Raw genomic sequence first — 17,929 nt, forward strand, 5'->3', positions numbered from 1 at the left:
TTTTTTTTTTAAACGAGAAAGTCCACATTTTCACTTTGCACCGGACACCCACATGGCCCATCTTGCAAGCTTGGGGTTCCCCAGCTGGTCGGGGGCAGAATGTCCTTCATGGCCACAGGCCCGGGGAACACTTTAGAATTGCTGGGTGGGTTTTAAGAACAAAGACTGTGGAATCAGGCCAGAGCTGGGATGGAATTCAGGCTCTTTGGAAAGTAGGGTGTTCCCTGTCGGGGCCTCAACTGTCTTTTCTGTAAATCGGAGGAGGAGTAGGGAGTGGGTCCTGAATTTAAGGGCTTGGTTTGTGATTAATTCAGAGCTATTGCAAAGACAGAAGGGCTTTTTCCTTTCTCTTTAATGGGGATTCAGGGGCCGGAGAAGGAAAGAACCGATCAAGGCATGAGAACCTGGGAAAAGCCTGTTTTGTGGTGTTTTGTTTGTTGTTGTTGTTGTTGTTGTTTTTCATCTCATTGAGATGAAATTTACATGTCATAAAATTCACCCTTTCTCCGTGTACAATTCAGTGGCTTTTAACATAGAGAATTGTGCAACACATACCGCGATCTAATTCTAGAACGTGTCCACCACCATCACCACCCCCAAGAAGAAACGCTGTGCCCCTTAGTGGCTATTTCCCATTGTCCCCAACAGCCCCACCCTCAGCAACCACCAGTATTTCCTCCTCTGTCGATTGGCCTATTCTGGACATTTCCATAATGGAATCCTACGATGGATCATCTTCCATGACTGGCCTGTCTCTTCCCGTGGTGTTTGTGAGGTCCGTCCACGCTGTGGCATGTTTCAGTGCTCCCTTTGTCCCTTTTCATGGCCAAGTAATGTTCCAGAGTATGGATGGACCACATTTTGTTCATCCACTCATCTGTTCATGGACATTTCGGTGGTTTCTGCTTTTTGGCTCTTGTGAGTAACGTTGCTGTTAGTATCTGTGTGGACGCACGTTTTCGTTTCCTGTGGGCACATACTAGGAGCATAATTGCCGGGCCACGTGGTAATTCTGTGTTTAATGTTTTGAGGAACTGCTGACTGTCGTCCACAGTGGCTGCACTGTGTCACATCCCCCCAGCACGGCACGGGGGCCCAACTTCTCCACGTCCTCGTCAACACGTGTCAGTGGGTCTGGAGGCTCCTGTGACCTCCCATTTCTATCTCCATCATTTACTCCCGACCCCCAATGCCCGTGTCCTCCCAGGAAAGAGTGTCTGCCTCACAGCCACAGGCATACACTCACACAAGCCCCCATGCACACTCACGCACACACGTATACCCACACACACTCCCTCACGCTGACTCACGCCCACACAAACCCCAGCCTGCTGTGCGGGACCCTTTTGGTGCTGACAGCCTGAAGATGCAATCTGGGTTTGACTCCTGGCTCCGCCCCTGCCCCTGCCCCCAAGGTGCTACCTTGGCTGCCCTGGGTGCCCCTGTGGCTCCTACCTGTGAAATGGGGAGGGTCCTAGCGAGCGGGCAGATGTGTCTACAGCGGGCGGGGGGGGGGAGGTGCTGCTGCTCGAGGAGCATGGCTTCTTTACTGTTAAGTTTTATGATCAGTATTAAGTTTTATTTAATAAGTAACTAATATTAATTAGCACTGCCCCTGCCCCTTTCAGGCCTTTCCTGGGAATCTTGGTCCTCCTCCCCTGCCCTGGGGCCCCCGACTGGGTGATTATCACTCCCAGTTAATCCTCAGCTGCTGCCACCAATTAACACCCTCTGCCTTGCCCGGTTGGGGGGGGGGCCTGCCTGCCCCTCCTATCTCCACTCCCCTCTTACCCAGCTCCACCCTGCCCCAGCCACCTCCAGCTTCTTTGGGACACATTCTTGGCGTGATGGCTCAGGCTATTTCAGATTCACGGATAAGATGGCAGGAGGTCCTGATCATGCCCCCCCCCCCCCCCGCCGCCACTTATCTACCTCCCTGTCTGGTTCTCTCCAGTGGTCCCCTACTCCAATAAGCTCACCTGGGTTGCCTGGGACAGGGGCCATGTCCCTAGTCCTCTGGATTGAACCTAGATTGAAGGGCTTTGGGGGTCACCCCAAACCCCAACCCCTGCCCATGTAGCGCCTTGAGGCCACAGCAGGGGCACTGGAGGGGGTGGTGAGGGCCTGGGAGAGAGTGACACACGATCCAGCTCTGAGTTGTAGCCTTGCTCTGGGCTGGTGGCCAAAGAGGGCGAGGAGAGGAAGACAGAGTGTTTGCAAACAGGGCAGCTGCCAAGAAGGGGCCTGGGTGGAGGGGGGAAGGTGTGAAGGAGAGAGGGGCCCGGCCGGTGACTGGCAGTGGCGCCTGGGTGACTTTCCTCCTGCTGCACACACACATACTCAAGGTCTCGCGGACACACAAACAGGCCCGACGTCCACACGCATGGAGCAAGGTGCGTGCAAACTTCCACCCAGTCCCCTCACACACAGGCTCAGACGCTCCAACACACGCAACACAATCACATCATCCACAGAGATACAGTCATGCCCTCACCGTCTCCCCCCCCCCCCAACCCCCCACGGGCTCAGACGCTCACGGCCACGCTCCAGGCCAGCTCAGGCTCCTATCCACGGATGGCTCTGATGCTCAGTGCCTCTGCTCACACACAGGTCCTTGCAGAAGCAGGCTCACTCACAGACATGCGTGCGGCTGGCCTCTGGCACGCAGCACGGCCACACGGGACCGTTTTCTGCCATTCTTTCCGTCTCTCCCTCCCTCTCTCTCTCTCTCTCTCTTCCTGACAACACGGTCCAGCATGTGCATTGCCCTTCTCTTTCCCAAGGTGACAGACCAACAGCATCATGGAGACCTAGGTGCCAGATGAAGTTGGGTGAGAGAAGAGAGGACACATTATCAGGAGGGCGACAGCCTGGTGTGCAGGCAGAAGAACAGGGCAGCGGGAGTAAGTGAAGCCCAGCCTGGGAGGAGAGAAAGACGGGGCAGGAAGACAGGGACACAAACCAGACAGGTTCGTTTATTGTACACGCATTCCCCGGCCCCTTGCTATGGACCAGGACAGTGACAGCTACGTGGGGGGACCCCCAGGACAGGCTGGACCCTGTCCCCCAGCAGGACACAGACCCACGTGTATGTCACAGAGGGAAGGGGGCCAGAGAGTGAAGACATGCGGCTGCCCGGTGGGGGTGGGGGGCTTCACTGAGGAGCGGGAGGTGAGGAAATGAGCCAGGAGACCACAGGCAAAGGCAACGGCGTTTGCCGAAGCCCCGGGGCAGATGGCGACGGTGACACGGAGGGCCCCCAGGCCACGCGAGGGACACGGAATGCCCACGCGGGAGGAAAGGAAGGCCAAGAGGGGCAAAGAGGTGAGAGGGAAGCCACAAGCCACCCCGTAAAGGCGGAGGAGACCTCAGGATGTGGGGCCCACCCGGCTCCCTTCCAGAGTCTCTGCAGGAAGGTGGGCTCAGGGTGTGCCCCCTCACTCTCCATCCTCCTGTCCGTCCCCCTCATCCACCTCCTCAGCCTCCCCCTCCCGCTGCCTCCAGGGACGCCCCAGGTAGTCCTGGACGGAGCCCACGGGGCTCCTCTTGCGGGGGCGAGGATCCAGCAGCCCCCACAGGAGACTGTCCGCCACTGGCGTCAGGCCGAACCAGGGCTGTGGACGGTCCTGGGGCTGGCCGGACGCCTGCCAGATGAGGAAGTCGTCGTAGAAGGGGTCGGCCTCGGCCAGGGGCTGGTCCCAGGGGAAGTAGCCGGTGAGGAGGCAGAAGAGCAGGACCCCCAGCGCCCAGGCGTCCAGGGCAGGCTGGATGGGCAGGCCCTCGGGGAGGGGCGGGGGGCAGCAGAGCTCGGGGGCCGTGTAAGGGATGGGCGGCCCGGTCAGGCGCAGCAGGGTCCCGCGGGGCCGCGTGTGGCCGAAGTCGGTCAGTTTGACCCGCTGGCAGGCAGGGTCGCACACCAGCACGTTCTCGGGCTTGACGTCCCGGTACACCAGGCCGCGGGAGTGGATGTGCTCCAGGGCTGAGGCCAGCTGAGCCGCGCAGCGCTGTACGGCAGGCTGCGGGAGGCCCACCTGCGGGGGACCAGAGTCAGGGCCCTCCACCCAGCCCCGCCCCGGCCAACCCCGGGGGAGCGTCTCCCCAGCCCCAGGGACGCCCTGGAGAATGCACGACCTCAGATAAGTCTGGCACAGTGAGGCCTAGCGTGTGACCCCGATGGGCCCAGGGGGGCCTGGTGTGACCCCGTGAGGGCTCCTGTGACCCCCATGAGGCTCAGTGAAACCCAGTGAGGCCTGGGGTGAGTCCATGAGGGCCGGTGAATCTCAGTGGGGGATAGTGTCGGTTCTCTCTCCTCCAGGGAGGCCCCATGAGGGGCCTCAGGGGCTACAGTGAGGCTGGGTGAAGCCCAATTCGGTGAGCGCACTCCTGAGCCCCAGAGGGACACCCTCGGAGGCCTGCTTGGGGTCTACCTACCCACCTTGGGCTGGATGAAGGTGATGAGGTCCCCACACAGGACAGGCTCCGTCAGGAAGCTGTAGGAGGTGGCGGACTCGATGCCGATGCCGTAGGCTGCTACTATGGCCGAATGTGTGCCCAGCGAGAGGCCCACGCAGAACTCATACAGGAAGCCGCGGAGAGACGTGGAGGCCTTTGGGAGTTCCTTCAGGGCCAGGGTAGTGCCTGGGGGCAGCAGAGACAGGTGTGGAAGGAGTGTGAGAGCCCAGGGTCACCTTGCCAGCCCCTCAGCCCAGACTCGTCCCCGCATGCCGTCGCCGTGTCTTCCAATCCCTGCCTCCCTACCCTGCCCACCCCAGATGGCCACAAAAACACTGCCAGCGGTAATGACCATAATAATGCAGGCATTCGGTGAGTTTCTGCCCCGCTGTCTCAGAGCGGACGGAGGGGAGCCCCGTAGACCGAACTCAGAACCTCACATGACCTAGTTTGCAAAGCCCCTCATCCCAACAAAACCACGGGCACAAAAGCCACGTCGAAGGCAATGGGAGAAAAGACGTCCTGCACTGGGGAATCGATCTGATCAAGGAGGAATCCTAAGGAGGTTGTCACCCATGCAAGCCATTTCCTGGAACGAAGTTCCCCGAAGCCAGGAACTCTGGTGACTTCCATTTTTTGATTCCCCAGCAGCCGTGAGGGCCCAGCCTCCTGCGTCAGGAGGCCGTGCGTGATGGAGAGAGGTCACCTCCTCACCCAAAACGCTGACCATTCTCTTCCCACCCCCCAGCCGGATGCAGCGGCGCCTTTTCTGATCGTCTGCAAGTACCCTGGATTCCCGCCATCATGGCACATGCCACCTTCTATTTTGATGGCACCCGTCCCTCTGCGCTCACTCTGCGCTGTGAGCCCTCAGGGGCTCTGGGTCTCCACCTCGATGCCCCCACTGCCTCCCAGCGTGGGGCGGGCACCCAGAAGGTCGAATGAAGCAGTGCCCGCCCCCCGTGTCCCCATTACTGCCGGTGCCTCGACGTTCTGCGACGACTCACGTCTGCATCTCTGTCTGCCTGTCTCTCCGTCATGGGCTGAACCGTGCACCCCCCCTCCCCAAATCCTGACGTCGGGGTCCTCACTCCCAGTTTCACAGAACATAACTGTATTTGGAGATAGGGTCTTGAGGAGGTAAAATGAGGTCACAGTCCACCGCGACTGGCGTCCCTATAAAAGGAGGAAGCTGGACACAGACACGCACATGTGAGGACACTGGGAGAAGACGGGCCATGTGCAAGCCAAGGAGAGAGGCCTCGGAGGAGACTGAGTCTGCCCACACCAGGGTCTCGGACTTCTGGCCCCCACAGGTGTGAGCAAACAAATCCCTATGTTTTCAGCCGCCCTAGTCCATGGGGCCTTGTCTGGGCCGCCCAAGCACGCCAGTACTGTCTCTGTCCCTACCCATCCTGGAGCTCCTCCTTGAAGGCAGGGCTGACTCAGACTGATCTCTGGCTTCCAGGCAGCAACCACCCAGGACAGGGCAGAGCCCCCAAGGTGGCCTTGGAAGCCCGAATTGACACCGACTCCGAGTCCATCCATACTGTCCCTGTTTCAGGGGAAGGACAGAGGATGTGTTCACACTGGCAGAAAGGTAACAGATGGGGGGGTGGGGGCAGTGTGCCCTGCAGGCCCACTGTGCACCAGCCTTGCTAAGTACCTGGCAGACGGCATGAGTCCGCATCATCCCCATGGCGACCGCTAAGCTGGCCACATGTGAGCACCAGAGGGAGGGACTCTGTCTTGCTCCCCTTTCTTACCGGCAACTCGAGCCATCGACATACACTCAGAGAAAAACACAGTCTTTCCAGAGAAGGAATCATCACCCGCATTTCCGAAGGAGGAGGCCGAGGCTCAGAGAGGGTAGGGAACTTCCCAAGAACACACAGCCCGGAAGGGGCAGAGGCAACGCTTGGTTCATGTTTACGGACTCCCCGGCCTCGGCTACCTTCTGCCGGGGCCCAGTCCGCCACCCTCTGCCCCTCCAGTATCTGTCTCCAGGCCCTGGTACCTTTCTGGCGATGGGTGACCAGCAGGACCCGGCCGAAGCGGCCCTGGCCCAGGGGACGCACTTGCTGGTAAAGCTCGTCCACCTCGGCTCGGACCAGGGTCTGGGCACTTAGCGCCATCATGTCCTCTAGCTCCAGGGCTGCCTCCTGGCCCTGCCGGAGCTCCTCTGCCGTGAGGCCCCCTAGGTCCTCCTCGGCCAAGTTCTCCGCAGCCCCCGTCTCCACCTGTTCCTCATCTGACTGTTTGCCGGGCATCTCTGCAGGGCAGAGTAGAGACAGTGACCCAGGGCCGAGGTCCTGCTAGACCTGGGGCCCAAGGGACAAGGGGCTGCGAGTCTGGCCTCCTGGGCCTGAGGGAGGAAGGGGCTGGGGGGGGGGGAGTCTAGACTCCTGGGGCTAGGGGCTCATTGGCACTCCCCACTGTGACTCAGTCTCTCTCTTCATTAGCCGCATCTGAGGAGTGGGGAGACCAGTTGCGGGTTGGGGTGAGGTCAAGCCTAAGGTCACAGATATCTCTCGCCCCTGCCCCCACATCCCTGCGCCACCCAATGGCCCAAGGGTGAAAGATGAACCAGATAACTCGAGACACCCCCCACCTTGTTTCCAAAGCAAACAGACTTGGGCCCTGGGGGTGGATGAGTAGCCTCTTTCGCCTAAGAGCAAACAGGTGTTCTCTGCCTCCAGGGGCTGGGGAGGGCGGCTGCGCACGCCAGGGCCGTGGGGACGCTGGGACCTGGATGGGAGCAAGCACTTGGGAGAAGTCCCCAAGTCCTTGAGACGCCTGGGGTCCAGCTCTGAACTTACTCCTCCTCTCTCAGACCCAGGAGTCCTGGCCCCCAGTCCCTCCTCCCTCAGACCAGGAGTCCTGGCCCCCAGGACCTCCTCCCTCAGACCCAGGAGTCCTGCCCCAGCCCCTCCTCCCTCAGATTCAGGACTCCAGACTCCCTCTCCTCTCCTCCCTCAGACCCAGGACTCTAGGCCACCACCCTCCTCCCCGCTCAGACCCAGCACTCCAGTCCCTCCAGCACCTCCTCCCTCAGACCCAGGAGTCCAGACCAACCACCCCCCCCCAGCTCCCTCCCCAACCACCCCCCCCCAGCTCCCTCCTCCCTCAGACCGGGAGTCTGGACCACCAGCCCACCCCTCTCCTGAACCTTATATGACTCACACATCTTTTGACTCCCAGACTCTCTTTCCCTAACACTCAACCACCCTACGGCCTCAAAGTTCAGCCCCGGCCCTCTGAGGGACCTAGGACTGTGGCCAACTGCCCGGCTTCACTATCAGGTGCTGCCCACCTCACGCGGCTTAACCCTTGCCTCCTCCTGACCTGGGCTCCGGCCTCCAAGCCTCACCTTCTCCAAAGCTTGCCCGACCCTTCGCTGCCTGCTGTGGTCAGTGCCCAGCACTAGATCCCATGCCAGCAGAGGCCTGCCCGGGAGCAGACCCCGCCCCCACCTAGGGGGTCGTAGGCCCCGCCCCTGGCCCCGCCCCTTCTACCCCACTGGGGCCAGAGCGACATCGTGTGTTGACTCCTAGAACTGGCTGCTGTCAGAAATGTGTCCCAGACGCAGGCCACCAGCCCCCTCCTCCCTCAGACCTGGGAGTCCAGGCTCCAGCCCCTCCTCCCTCAGACCTGGGAGCCCAGGCCCCCAGCGCCTCCTCCCTCAGACCCAGGAGTCCGGGCTCCCATTCGCCTCCTCCCTCAGATCCAGGAGTCCAGGCCACCAGCCCCTCCTCCCTCAGATCCTCCTCCCTCAGACCCAGGACTCTAGGACCCCAGTGCCCCCTCCCTCAGACCCAGGAGTCCGGGCCACTGTAGAGGATGACATCATTTCTCTTGCTTGCCCCTGCCTTGACCCCACCCAGCTGCCCCATCAATGCCCCATTGACAGGTCAGACACAAGTGTTTGGTGAGGGGTGTCCAGGGGATGAGGCACTGGGGTCCTGTTTGGGGAAAGGATGAGACAACGAGATTCCAGAACGATGCAGTGAGAGATGATCTCAGACTTGGGGCAGAGGGGAAGCAGGTGGTGGAGCAACTGGGAGGGGAGGGGAGGGGAGGGGAGGTCTGCGTTCTGAATCCGAAGACTTTAAAGTTGGAGGGAGGGGGTAGGCAGAATCTCCAGGGTCTGAGGGAGGAGGGGCCGGGGGCCTGGGATGTCACATCTCCTCGCCAGGTTTACAGCAAGAGGACCACTGTGGACTCACTTCATTTTTTTTTTTTTAATAAACCTTTATTTCAGAATAACTTTAGATTTCCAGAACAGCCTGAAAGATGGTGCTGAGAACTGCCGGGCCGTCCCCCGCTCCCCACCAGGTTGATATCTGACACAGCCAACGACCCCACATTTGTCCAAACAAAGAAATCATCACTCAGACGCCTCCGCCAACAACCTTACGCTGTCCCCGGGTCCAATCCAGGACACCACACTGTGCTTGGTGGACCCACGTGTTTAAGTCTAGAAGGCACGAGGGACAGATTCCCGTGGAGGGAGCAGTTCCCATTCCTGACTCTGCGGGTGCCGGGGCCAGATGCACGCAGCCCCTGCCCTGCAGGTGTGAAGCATCATAAGCAAGGGGTACGTGTGCCTGCGTGTGCGTCGTGGGGCACACGGCTCCCAGCCTGGCCCAGGTGAATGCACGGTCTTCCAAAGCAGCTGTGGCCCTCCACATGGACGGCTCTGAGGTCCACACGCCTGGGACAGTCACACACGTTGGTGCTCTGTGCTCGTAGGGAGCCGGCGCAGGGCACTCGCCATGTGGGAGCGGAAAGGATGTCGAAACAGAAAACAGAAACAAAAACAAGTCCATCCTGGACAGCACAGGAGGTGAGGCCGAAAAAGATGGGAGACACAGGTCACCCGGATAAAAGTTCCCGAGGCTGGAGAGGGCCTGGGGAGAGGTCCACTTCTTGGAGGCACTGAGCTGCGGACAACGGCATTCTTGGGGAGGACGCAAGAAGTAGCTGCCGGAAGTGTGTGTGTGTGTGTGTGTGTGTGTGTGTGTGTGTGTATTTAGGTCCAGAAAGAATGAGTGACTTCCCCAATATGTCACCCAGAGCCCCGGGAAATGGGAGAAGGAGATGAGGTGTCCATCATCAGGTTTCAGTCAGATCCTGAAAGCCCAGATTTAGTGACAGGGACAGTGAGCGTCAACCGGGTCTTGGTGGGGATGAGTGACCCCATCAGAAGTCCATGATGAGGATTCAGCATGTCCCTGCACTGCAGAAATGCGTCTGCGGAAACAGTGCCTTCCTTCAAGAAGACACATTCAGGACAGAAGGAAGAGGGGCTGGGGGCCTAGACTCCCGGGTCTGAGGGAGGAGGGGCTGGGTCTTGGGCTCCTGGGTCCTCGGCTGAGAGGGAAATTGTGCGCCCCAGTCCAGCCCTCAGCAGGGTGAGATGCAGTATGTTCCATCCCTGTCCTCCCGGGAGCAGCTGTCTCCATCCAGGTGGCCAGGGTTGGGGGAGGGAGGCTGCGGGAGGGGCCTCTGGCCCAGGCTGTGGCCACCTGTCTCAGTCACCTGGTCAGGGAGCTCCCCCATCTGTCCCCATCCTCCTGCCACCTTTGCCCTCCTGCTCCTCCTCCTCCTCTGTCCCCTCTTCCAGGCTCACTCCCCCCTCTTCCTCCTCCTCCCCATCTTCACCAGACATGTCCCCCAAGCCCCCAGACCCCTCTCTGTTCCTCTCTAACCCCCAGTCATCCCCCAAGAAGTCCAGGACAACCAGCGGAGGGCTCCTAGTCTCGGGATCCAGGTCTAGAAGCCCCTGGAGCAATGCCAGAGCTGGGGGAGCAAACTGGTCCCAAGGGGGTGGTGGTTGAGGCGGCTGGGGCCTGGTGGTCAGCCAGCCAGCAAAGGCCTCGAACTCGGGGTCAGGGGCCAGTGCCACATCCCAAGGGAAACAGGCAGTGGCAGCGCAGAAGAGAAGCACCCCCAGACCCCAGGAGTCCACCGCTGGGCGCAGGGGCAGGGTGTCAGGTGGCAGCAAGAGGCAGAGCTCGGGTGGGGCGGAGGGCAGTGGCCCTGGTGGGGCAGGGGTTGGACTGCCCTCGGGCCGGGTCAGACCTAGGTCACCTAGGGCCACACGGCTGCAGACAGGGTCAAAGACCAGCACGTTGTCTGGCTTGACATCCGCATGGACCAGCCCCCGGCCATGGAGGAAGTCCAGGGCTCCGGCTAGCTGGGCCACCACCCTCTTCACCAGCAGCTCTGGGAGGCCCTGGGGTCAAGGAGAGATGAAAGTCAGGCTCCTTCTTTATTTTGTTTCTTGGGGTTCAAGAATTCAGAACCTCAGGCCAGTGGCTACCTCTAGTGTCTCCACCGCACCCCTAACACCTTCTCCAGATTATCCTCAGCCACAATCTGCAGCCGCCCTGCACTCTAACCCCCACGTATGTCGTCACTGGAACCCCAGACTGAACCAGAAGCTCTTTTAGCTTCCACCAAGGTTTCTCCTAATGGGAACCCAAATCTCATATTTTATCCTAAGCTTAGTCTCTACTAATTTAGATCCTGTGTCTAACTCAGACCCCAATCTAAAGTCAGTTTATTTCATCAGTCAATTGAGAAATCTATCTATCAAGCTAGCCGGGCAGCTAGTCAGCAATCCATCCATCCAACCTCTCATCCAGTCAACAATCTACACAGCAGAGTTTCTGCTTAACATCCTTTCCACCAGCAAGTCAGCAATCCAGTGATTTATTCAAATATTTAATAACCAAAATCCATCCATTCTTCCTTGCTTCCTTCCATGTATCTACCATCCACCCATCCATCCATCCGTCCGCCATCCATCCGTCCATCCATCCATCCACCCATCCATCCACCCACCCACCCACCCATCCATCCGTCCGTCCGTCCATCCATCCATCCATCCACCCACCCACCCATCCATCCGTCCATCTGTCCGTCCGTCCATCCATCCACCCATCCATCCTTCAATCCACACACCCACCCACCCACCCATCCATCCGTCCGTCCGTCCATCCATCCATCCATCCACCCACCCATCCGTCCGTCCGTCCATCCATCCATCCACCCACCCATCCACCCATCCATCCATCTGTCCATCCATCCATCCGTCCGTCCATCCATCCACCCATCCATCCTTCAATCCATCCATCCTCCCACCCACCGATCTTTCCACCCACCCGTCTTTTCATCCATGCATCTTTCCAACCATCCATCCATCCACCCATCCATCCATCCATCCATCCATCCATCCATTCATCTGTCTTCCTCCCTTCTCTTTTTCCATCTGTTTATCTCCAGCCCTATCTCAAATCCAAAATCTATTCTTAAAGATGGTCTCACTCTAATCTTCAAACTCATGTGCCCCCAGAATCTCATGGATTCAGTCCTGACCTGGTCTCCTCACCAGAGGAAACCTCAGTACAGCCCATCTCCAACTCAGTCTGTATACATATCCTTACCCATCCCTGTCTCACTCTGCAACCCCATCAATACTTTTCACACCCATTACCATTCTATAATCAAACATAAACTCAACCCACCCAACTTCACCCACTCCCACGCTCCCAACCCCAGTGCCAATTAAAATCCCACCCCTAACTTCATCCCCAACCCCAAATCCAACCCCCTGCCCGTGCAAACCTGCGTTGAGTGGTCGTGTGGCTTAAGGTTAGAGTTAGGCATGGGATTGCACTGACAATTAGAAATAAGGAGGTTGTCTGGGGGCTTAGGACAGAGCGAGCTTGAAGACGGGTTTGGGTGTCACGATTGGTGATAGGAGTGGGTTAGGGACAGAGCTGTACATGGGATAAGCAGTCCCGACCTTTGTCCCCAACCTGCCTCACCCGTTCCTGCAGCATCCCGCTGAGGTCTCCATACGGTGCATACTCCTGGGCAAAGGCAAAGTGTCGGGGGGTCTGTAGGGGTCCTGCTAGGGTCTGGAGTAAGCCTGGGTGTGATGAGACGCAGCGGCCCACACAGAACTCTCTCAGAAAGGTGGTTCTCAGGACCATGTCTCGACGCAGGAGCTTCAGGGCCACAGCAGGACCTGCCGGGGAAATGGGTGCAGAAGGGAACTCAGGGAGCCCTGATCTTTGCTGTGGGGCCTTAGGCAAACTGCCTAACCTCTCTGAGCCTCAGATGTTTCATGTGCAAAAACAAGAGTGGCAGTGTCTGACCTCTCTGTGCTTCCAGTTTGTCCTTGTATGAAGTAGGGGTTGAAGGTGACCTTCCCTGAGGACTCTTCCTGCTCTGTGTGGCCTTGCACAACGGTCTTACCCTCTCTGAGCCTCAGTTTTGTCTCGAATAAAGTAGGGGACGTGGTGACTTGAGTTCCAATCCAAGCTGCCTTCCTGCCTTGCTGCGTGGCCTCAGGAAAGTCTCTTACCTTCTTTGGATGAGCTCTATTTATTGGAGGACCAAAGAGCTCTTAACTTTCTGAGAACCCCCATCCAGATGAAGGGCTCCCATCATCTCCTGAGGATGCTCCTTGTCTCAGTGGCTTCTGAGAACCCTATTATGGGGAAGTTCTAGGGTCTGCCCTTTGGTGGTCCAACTCACCTCCTTGGCGAGGCCGGGCAAGGAGTACGCGGCCATAGGAGCCAGAGCCAAGCTTTCGGATGAGGCGGTACTGAACACGCAGATTTCTCAGTGGGGTCACCCTGGTGGCTGTCAGCTCCACGAGCCGTTGGAGGGCCGTAGCTGTGTCCTCCTGTAGGAGAGGAGTAGAAGTGGGGAGGGGGTGAGTCTGGGGCCCACTGAGAGCAGTGGGGGAAATTGGAGGCCCAGCCCAGGGCTGATGTGGGGTGCCAGGGTTATAGGGTCATTGTCCCTGGGGAGGAGGATGAGTCATAATGACTCACTGGCCTTAGGGCCACCTGTTTTTGTGTCCTAGCGGGGTTAAGGGTGATTGTCTCGGAGACCCTGCCCACCTCCATCAGTGGGAACCACCAGGAGCCCCCCGCCCAGGTTGGGACTGTGCCCTCAGCCGACACAACCCCCACCCCACCCGATTCTCTCTCCATCCTCCTCATCCAGTGCTTTGTTCTTTCTTTCTGAGCCTGTTTCCCTGGCAGCCTCGGTCTTGCTGTGTATCCTTGGGTTTGCGTCATTCTGGGTCTCTGATGTTTCTGTTTCCCGGTCTCTTCCATTACTCTCTGTGTGTCTGCTCATTGTCCCTCCGTGTGTCTATCTCCGACTCTGTTTTTCTGCATCTCTGTCTGCCTTTCCCTCGTCTCCCGGCTCTCACCTCTGGGTCCCCATCCTCATGGTTCTTGGGGTCCCTTAGCTCCATGTCAGGGTCCCCTGGTGTCAGCCGGCCCTTGAGCAACCACCTCCTGTCTGGGTCCACTGAGCCCCACCGGCCCCACAGGCCCAGCAGAACTAAGATCTAGAGCCCGTGTCAAAGGGCCTGTCTCGATCTCCCCCTGCCTGGTCAGGATTTCTGTGACATCCTCCGCCCGACTTTTGTCTCTTTGTCGGCCCTGGTCTCTGTGTGTCCGTCTGTATTATCCTGCCGGCCTCTCTCTCCCTCTCAAACCTCCTTGCCCTCTCTGACCTCGCAGTATCGTTGCTTCTGTGTGATTATCTTTCTCAGTCTCTCTCTCCTCCCTCCCTGTCCCGGCTCTCAGGCCTCAGGGTGGGTCTCCCTGCCCCTTCTCTCGTCCCCACTGTTGTCCCCACTGTCTGTCATTCAGGATAGTCCACACTCCGTGGCTCCCCGTTCTTCCCTGTCTCTACTTTTCTGTTCTCCCGCTCGGCCTCACTCTGGCCTGCTCTCCCGAGTGTCTCTCTGTCTCACTCCTCCTGCCTTTGTTCCTGACTCTCTCTCTCAGAGCCTTTGTCCCTCCCTTTCTCTGAGCCTGGGACAGGGGTGTGTGTGACAGCTCAGAGACATCCTGTCCCCCCCACACTCCTCCCTCACCCCCTCTGACCCGCTGCCCCCCTCCCTCCCCCTTCCAAACTTAGACCAGCTTGGACTCTGGGCTCTGGTCCCAGGACAGAGGGGACAAAACGTATTGTGAACCCCCAAGGGCCAGGCCTGAGGGCAGTGGGAAAAGGGGAGACAGGCCCCTTCACATACCTTACTTGGGATGGGATATCCAGAGCTCCGTGCATTCTGTCTTCCTCCATGGGATGGGGGTCTGGCCTCCAGGAACCAGGGAGACCATTGCCAAAGTCCCGTTCTTTAATATTGAGTCCCCAGCCCCCTCCTCCCTCAGACCAGGAGGAGTTCAGACCCTCAGCCTCCTCCTCCCTCAGACCAGGAGTCCAGGCCCCCAGTCCCTCCTCCCTCAGACCAGGAGTCCAGGCCCCCAGTCCCTCCTCCCTCAGACCAGGAGTCCAGGCCCCCAGCCCCTCCTCCCTCAGACCCAGGAGTCCAGACCCCGCAACCCCCTCCTCCCTCAGACCCAGAAGTCCAGGCACCCAGACCCTCCTTCCTCAAACCCAGGAGTCCAGGCCCCCAGCCCCTCCTCCCTCAGACCCAGGAGTCCAGACCCCGCAACCCCCTCCTCCCTCAGACCCAGAAGTCCAGGCACCCAGACCCTCCTTCCTCAAACCCAGGAGTCCAGGCCCCCAGCCCCTCCTCCCTCAGACCCAGGAGTCCAGACCCCAGACCCTCCTCCCTCAGACCAGGTTGTCCAGAACCCAGCCCCTCCTCCCTCAGACCCAGGAGTCCTGCCCCCCAGCCCCTCCTCCCTCAGACCCTGGAGTCCAGGCCCCAGGCCCCTCCTCCCTCAGACCCTGGAGTCCTGCCCCCAGCCCCCTCCTCCCTCAGACCCAGGACTCCAGGCCCCCAGTCTCCTCCTCCCTCAGACCTAGGAGTCCTGGCTTCTCTTCCCTCAGACCCAGGAGTCCTGCCCCCAGCCCCTCCTCCTTCAGACCAGGTTGTCCAGAAACCAGCCCCTCCTCCCTCAGACCCAGGAGTCCTGCCCCCAGCCCCTCCTCCCTCAGACCTAGGAATCCAGACCCCCAGCCCCTCCTCTCTCAGACCCAGGGGCTCTAATAGCCAAGAGATGCACCAGGCAAAAGGACTTCTTTCCTGGCCTCAGCATCTGCTCTGAGCCTGGCTCCGTGCAGGGCGTGGGGTGGGGCTTTACCCTGGATCCTCCCAGCCATCCAGAAAAGGATGGACATTTAGCCCCAGTTTTCAGAGCAGGAAACTGAGGTTCTGAGCTGGGATCACCTTACACAAGGTCACAGGGGGAGGAGGAGATCGTGGGACCTGAGCCAGGTCCGAGTGACTCACAGCCCTGTTGTGTGCCCAACTCGGTTTCACTACTACTACAGCCCTGCTATTAATAAAGACACAGCAACAACGTTACCCAGACTCTGGAAGGATCCTGAGAAACTGGCTACGACGTTGCCCCTGGGAACCCAGGAGGGGGAGGGGGGCGGTGCGGGCAGAGAGAGAGGCAGAGAGAGAACTCTTCCCTCTTTGATTTTTTTTTGGGGGGGGCGTTGGTTGTGAAAAGTTGCAAACATGCAGAAACAACGAAAGAATGCCACCCTGACCAGACTTTACTGTTCACTTTCTTCAGCACTCTCTTTTCTTTTGGGGGGAATGAAGTGTTTTAAAGTCAATTACAGCCTAGGGATATCTTTCTGGGTTCAGGGGTATGCTGCTGGTGTTTGCTTTCAAATATTCCAGCGAGAGAAAATCCAAGAATGCATGGAGGGTTGGAGTGGGGGGGTGGGGGGAATGCCAAGACAGGAAGGGGACTTGGGCGCGTGGCTCAGCGAGAAAAAAGGGATTTCTTTCACTCTTTAGTTCTGGTTATGCTGGACATTCTTCCTCCTAAAGAGCTAAAAGTCGCCAAATACACCGCAAGTGTCATAAGAAATTCTTGCAACACTGGGGTTGACATCTCTATGAAAGCAAGGATCATTTCCAGGTCAAGCGCGATGCTATTATCATTACCTCTAATAGCATTAGCAATAATTCCTTAAAACCAGCTCAGAGGCAGTCTTATTCCCTTTCCCCCTGTTTGTCCAAACAAGTCCCCTATTCCTGCTGCCGTTGGGTCCGTAATCAGTGTCAACACACAGCTTTGGGGGAACTTGTCATTGCCGTGCCTTTCATCCTGTGGATTTTTTTTCCCCCACAACGTATGTTACCTATTCAAAAACCAAAGCTGAAATGAATAAATACAGTGGTGACTATTCAATGCTTATCAGATGCCAAATGCCAGGCTCTGGCCTTTTTTTTTTTTTTTTTTTAATTCAAGATTGTGGAGTCCTCCCGACAAGCTCTGGACGGGTACAGTGATGCTTTCCAATGTACTAGTGGGGAAACTGAGGCCAGGAGCAGCGGAGCCATTGGCCAGCAGACAGAGCCTGGGCCAGGACTCCGTGCGGCTCTGAGGACTCCAGGCCGCTCTCTGCTCCCTGCCCAGGTAGCTTGAGTGAGCCAGAGCCCTGGTGTCCCATCAGAGCTGAGCTTCTCCACTGCCCACTAGGACTGGACTCGGGGCCGGATGTGTGCACGCAGGGGGCCAAGGGGACTCTGCAGCTGTTCCTCCTGGGTCTCCTGGGAGGGGGGTGAGAGGGGACGCTGGTGCAGGGCTCTGGCTCTCCCCAGCCCCCTGACAGGCTCACCGATGATCCGGGGAGCTTTGCACTTCCCCATTTAGCAACGCCACCCCACAGGGTCACCCGGAGTGACCCGGAGGAGGCAGGTGTGGGTGGGGGAGGCTCCAGTCCTGGCCCCGCGGGGCACACGCCCCTCATCAAAGCTGGCCTCTAGGCCTCCCGCCTGCCCTCTCCTGTGTCTCCTGTCTGCCAGTCCCCAAGGGCTCCTCCAATGACTGTCCTCCTGGCTCAGTCCCTCCTGGCTGAGTGAGTACTCCTCGACAAGTGTCCAAATGCCCCCGTACCTCAGCGTCCTCCTAATGAAATGGGAGTAATTGCACATTCTACCCAGAGCATTATTGTTAAAGAAACACTTGACATGCTATATTTTAAATATATCATATATCGTATATAATAATCTATGTAATATACATGACCATGTGTATAATTATATCATGTATTATATATATCATTATCTATTATATAGAGTATATGTCTTATATATATTATATATATATTAAGTTTTTATTTATTTATTTTGAGAGAGAGAGAGAAAGAATCCCAAGCAGGCTCCCCACTGTCAGTACAGAGCCTGATATCGGGCTTGAACCCATTAACCGTGAGACCATGGCCTAAGCCAAAATCAAGAGTTGGATGCTCAACAGATTGAGTCATTCGGGTGCCCTGTTATTATTTTTTTTTTACGTTTATTTATTTTTGAGAGACAGAGCACGAGCAGGGGAGGGGCAGAGAGAAGGAGACACAGAATCCGAAGCAGGCTCCAGGCTCTGAGCTGTCAGCACAGAGCCTGACTCAGGGCTCGAACTCATGGACTGCAAGATCGTGCCCGGAGCCAAAGTCGGACACTGTAACTGACTGAGCCACCCAGTCGTCCTAGGTGCCCTGTTATTCATTT

The 17,929-nt window shown here is 58.0% G+C and overlaps 2 protein-coding genes across 6 annotated transcripts; both read right to left on the bottom strand.

Annotated features, from left to right (window-relative positions):
- Nucleotides 1-2,955: 2,955 nt before the first annotated feature.
- SBK2 (SH3 domain binding kinase family member 2) lies at nucleotides 2,956-7,948 on the bottom strand. 5 transcript variants are annotated; one of them, XM_027037338.2, is made up of 5 exons: nucleotides 7,823-7,948; nucleotides 7,064-7,200; nucleotides 6,470-6,724; nucleotides 4,436-4,638; nucleotides 2,956-4,031 (listed from the first exon to the last, which is right to left on the bottom strand). In XM_027037338.2, exons 3-5 carry the CDS (start codon nucleotides 6,720-6,722, stop codon nucleotides 3,438-3,440), a joined length of 1,050 nt encoding a protein of 349 aa, XP_026893139.1. In that variant the 5' UTR covers nucleotides 6,723-6,724; nucleotides 7,064-7,200; nucleotides 7,823-7,948; the 3' UTR covers nucleotides 2,956-3,437. The 5 variants fall into 5 exon arrangements, with proteins under 5 accessions (XP_026893139.1, XP_026893144.1, XP_026893140.1 ...); XM_027037343.2 differs by having other exon boundaries at nucleotides 7,064-7,217; nucleotides 7,823-7,905; XM_027037339.2 differs by lacking the exon at nucleotides 7,064-7,200 and having other exon boundaries at nucleotides 7,823-7,914.
- A 734-nt stretch (nucleotides 7,949-8,682) lies between these two features.
- Nucleotides 8,683-14,353, bottom strand: SBK3 (SH3 domain binding kinase family member 3). Its single transcript, XM_053210666.1, has 4 exons — nucleotides 13,691-14,353; nucleotides 13,003-13,153; nucleotides 12,288-12,490; nucleotides 8,683-10,690 (listed from the first exon to the last, which is right to left on the bottom strand). Exons 1-4 carry the CDS (start codon nucleotides 13,733-13,735, stop codon nucleotides 9,998-10,000), a joined length of 1,092 nt encoding a protein of 363 aa, XP_053066641.1. The 5' UTR covers nucleotides 13,736-14,353; the 3' UTR covers nucleotides 8,683-9,997.
- Between the last annotated feature and the right edge of the window lie 3,576 nt (nucleotides 14,354-17,929).

Source organism: Acinonyx jubatus, chromosome E2 (genome assembly GCF_027475565.1).
Source record: "Acinonyx jubatus isolate Ajub_Pintada_27869175 chromosome E2, VMU_Ajub_asm_v1.0, whole genome shotgun sequence".
Taxonomy (NCBI): Eukaryota; Metazoa; Chordata; class Mammalia; order Carnivora; family Felidae; genus Acinonyx; species Acinonyx jubatus.

Excerpts from the sequence above, each read along its gene's own strand:
- SBK2 (XM_027037338.2), bottom strand. The coding sequence starts at position 6,722 with ATGCCCGGCAAACAGTCAGATGAGGAACAGGTGGAGACGGGGGCTGCG. Across the intron at positions 4,639-6,469 it reads GGTCACCCATCGCCAGAAAG|GCACTACCCTGGCCCTGAAG; the intron begins GTACCAGGGCCT and ends TGCTGCCCCCAG. Across the intron at positions 4,032-4,435 it reads TCACCTTCATCCAGCCCAAG|GTGGGCCTCCCGCAGCCTGC; the intron begins GTGGGTAGGTAG and ends GGTCCCCCGCAG.
- SBK3 (XM_053210666.1), bottom strand. The coding sequence starts at position 13,735 with ATGGAGCTAAGGGACCCCAAGAACCATGAGGATGGGGACCCAGAG. Across the intron at positions 13,154-13,690 it reads ATGAGGATGGGGACCCAGAG|GAGGACACAGCTACGGCCCT; the intron begins GTGAGAGCCGGG and ends CCTCTCCTACAG. Across the intron at positions 10,691-12,287 it reads GCGGGATGCTGCAGGAACGG|GGCCTCCCAGAGCTGCTGGT; the intron begins GTGAGGCAGGTT and ends CCTTGACCCCAG.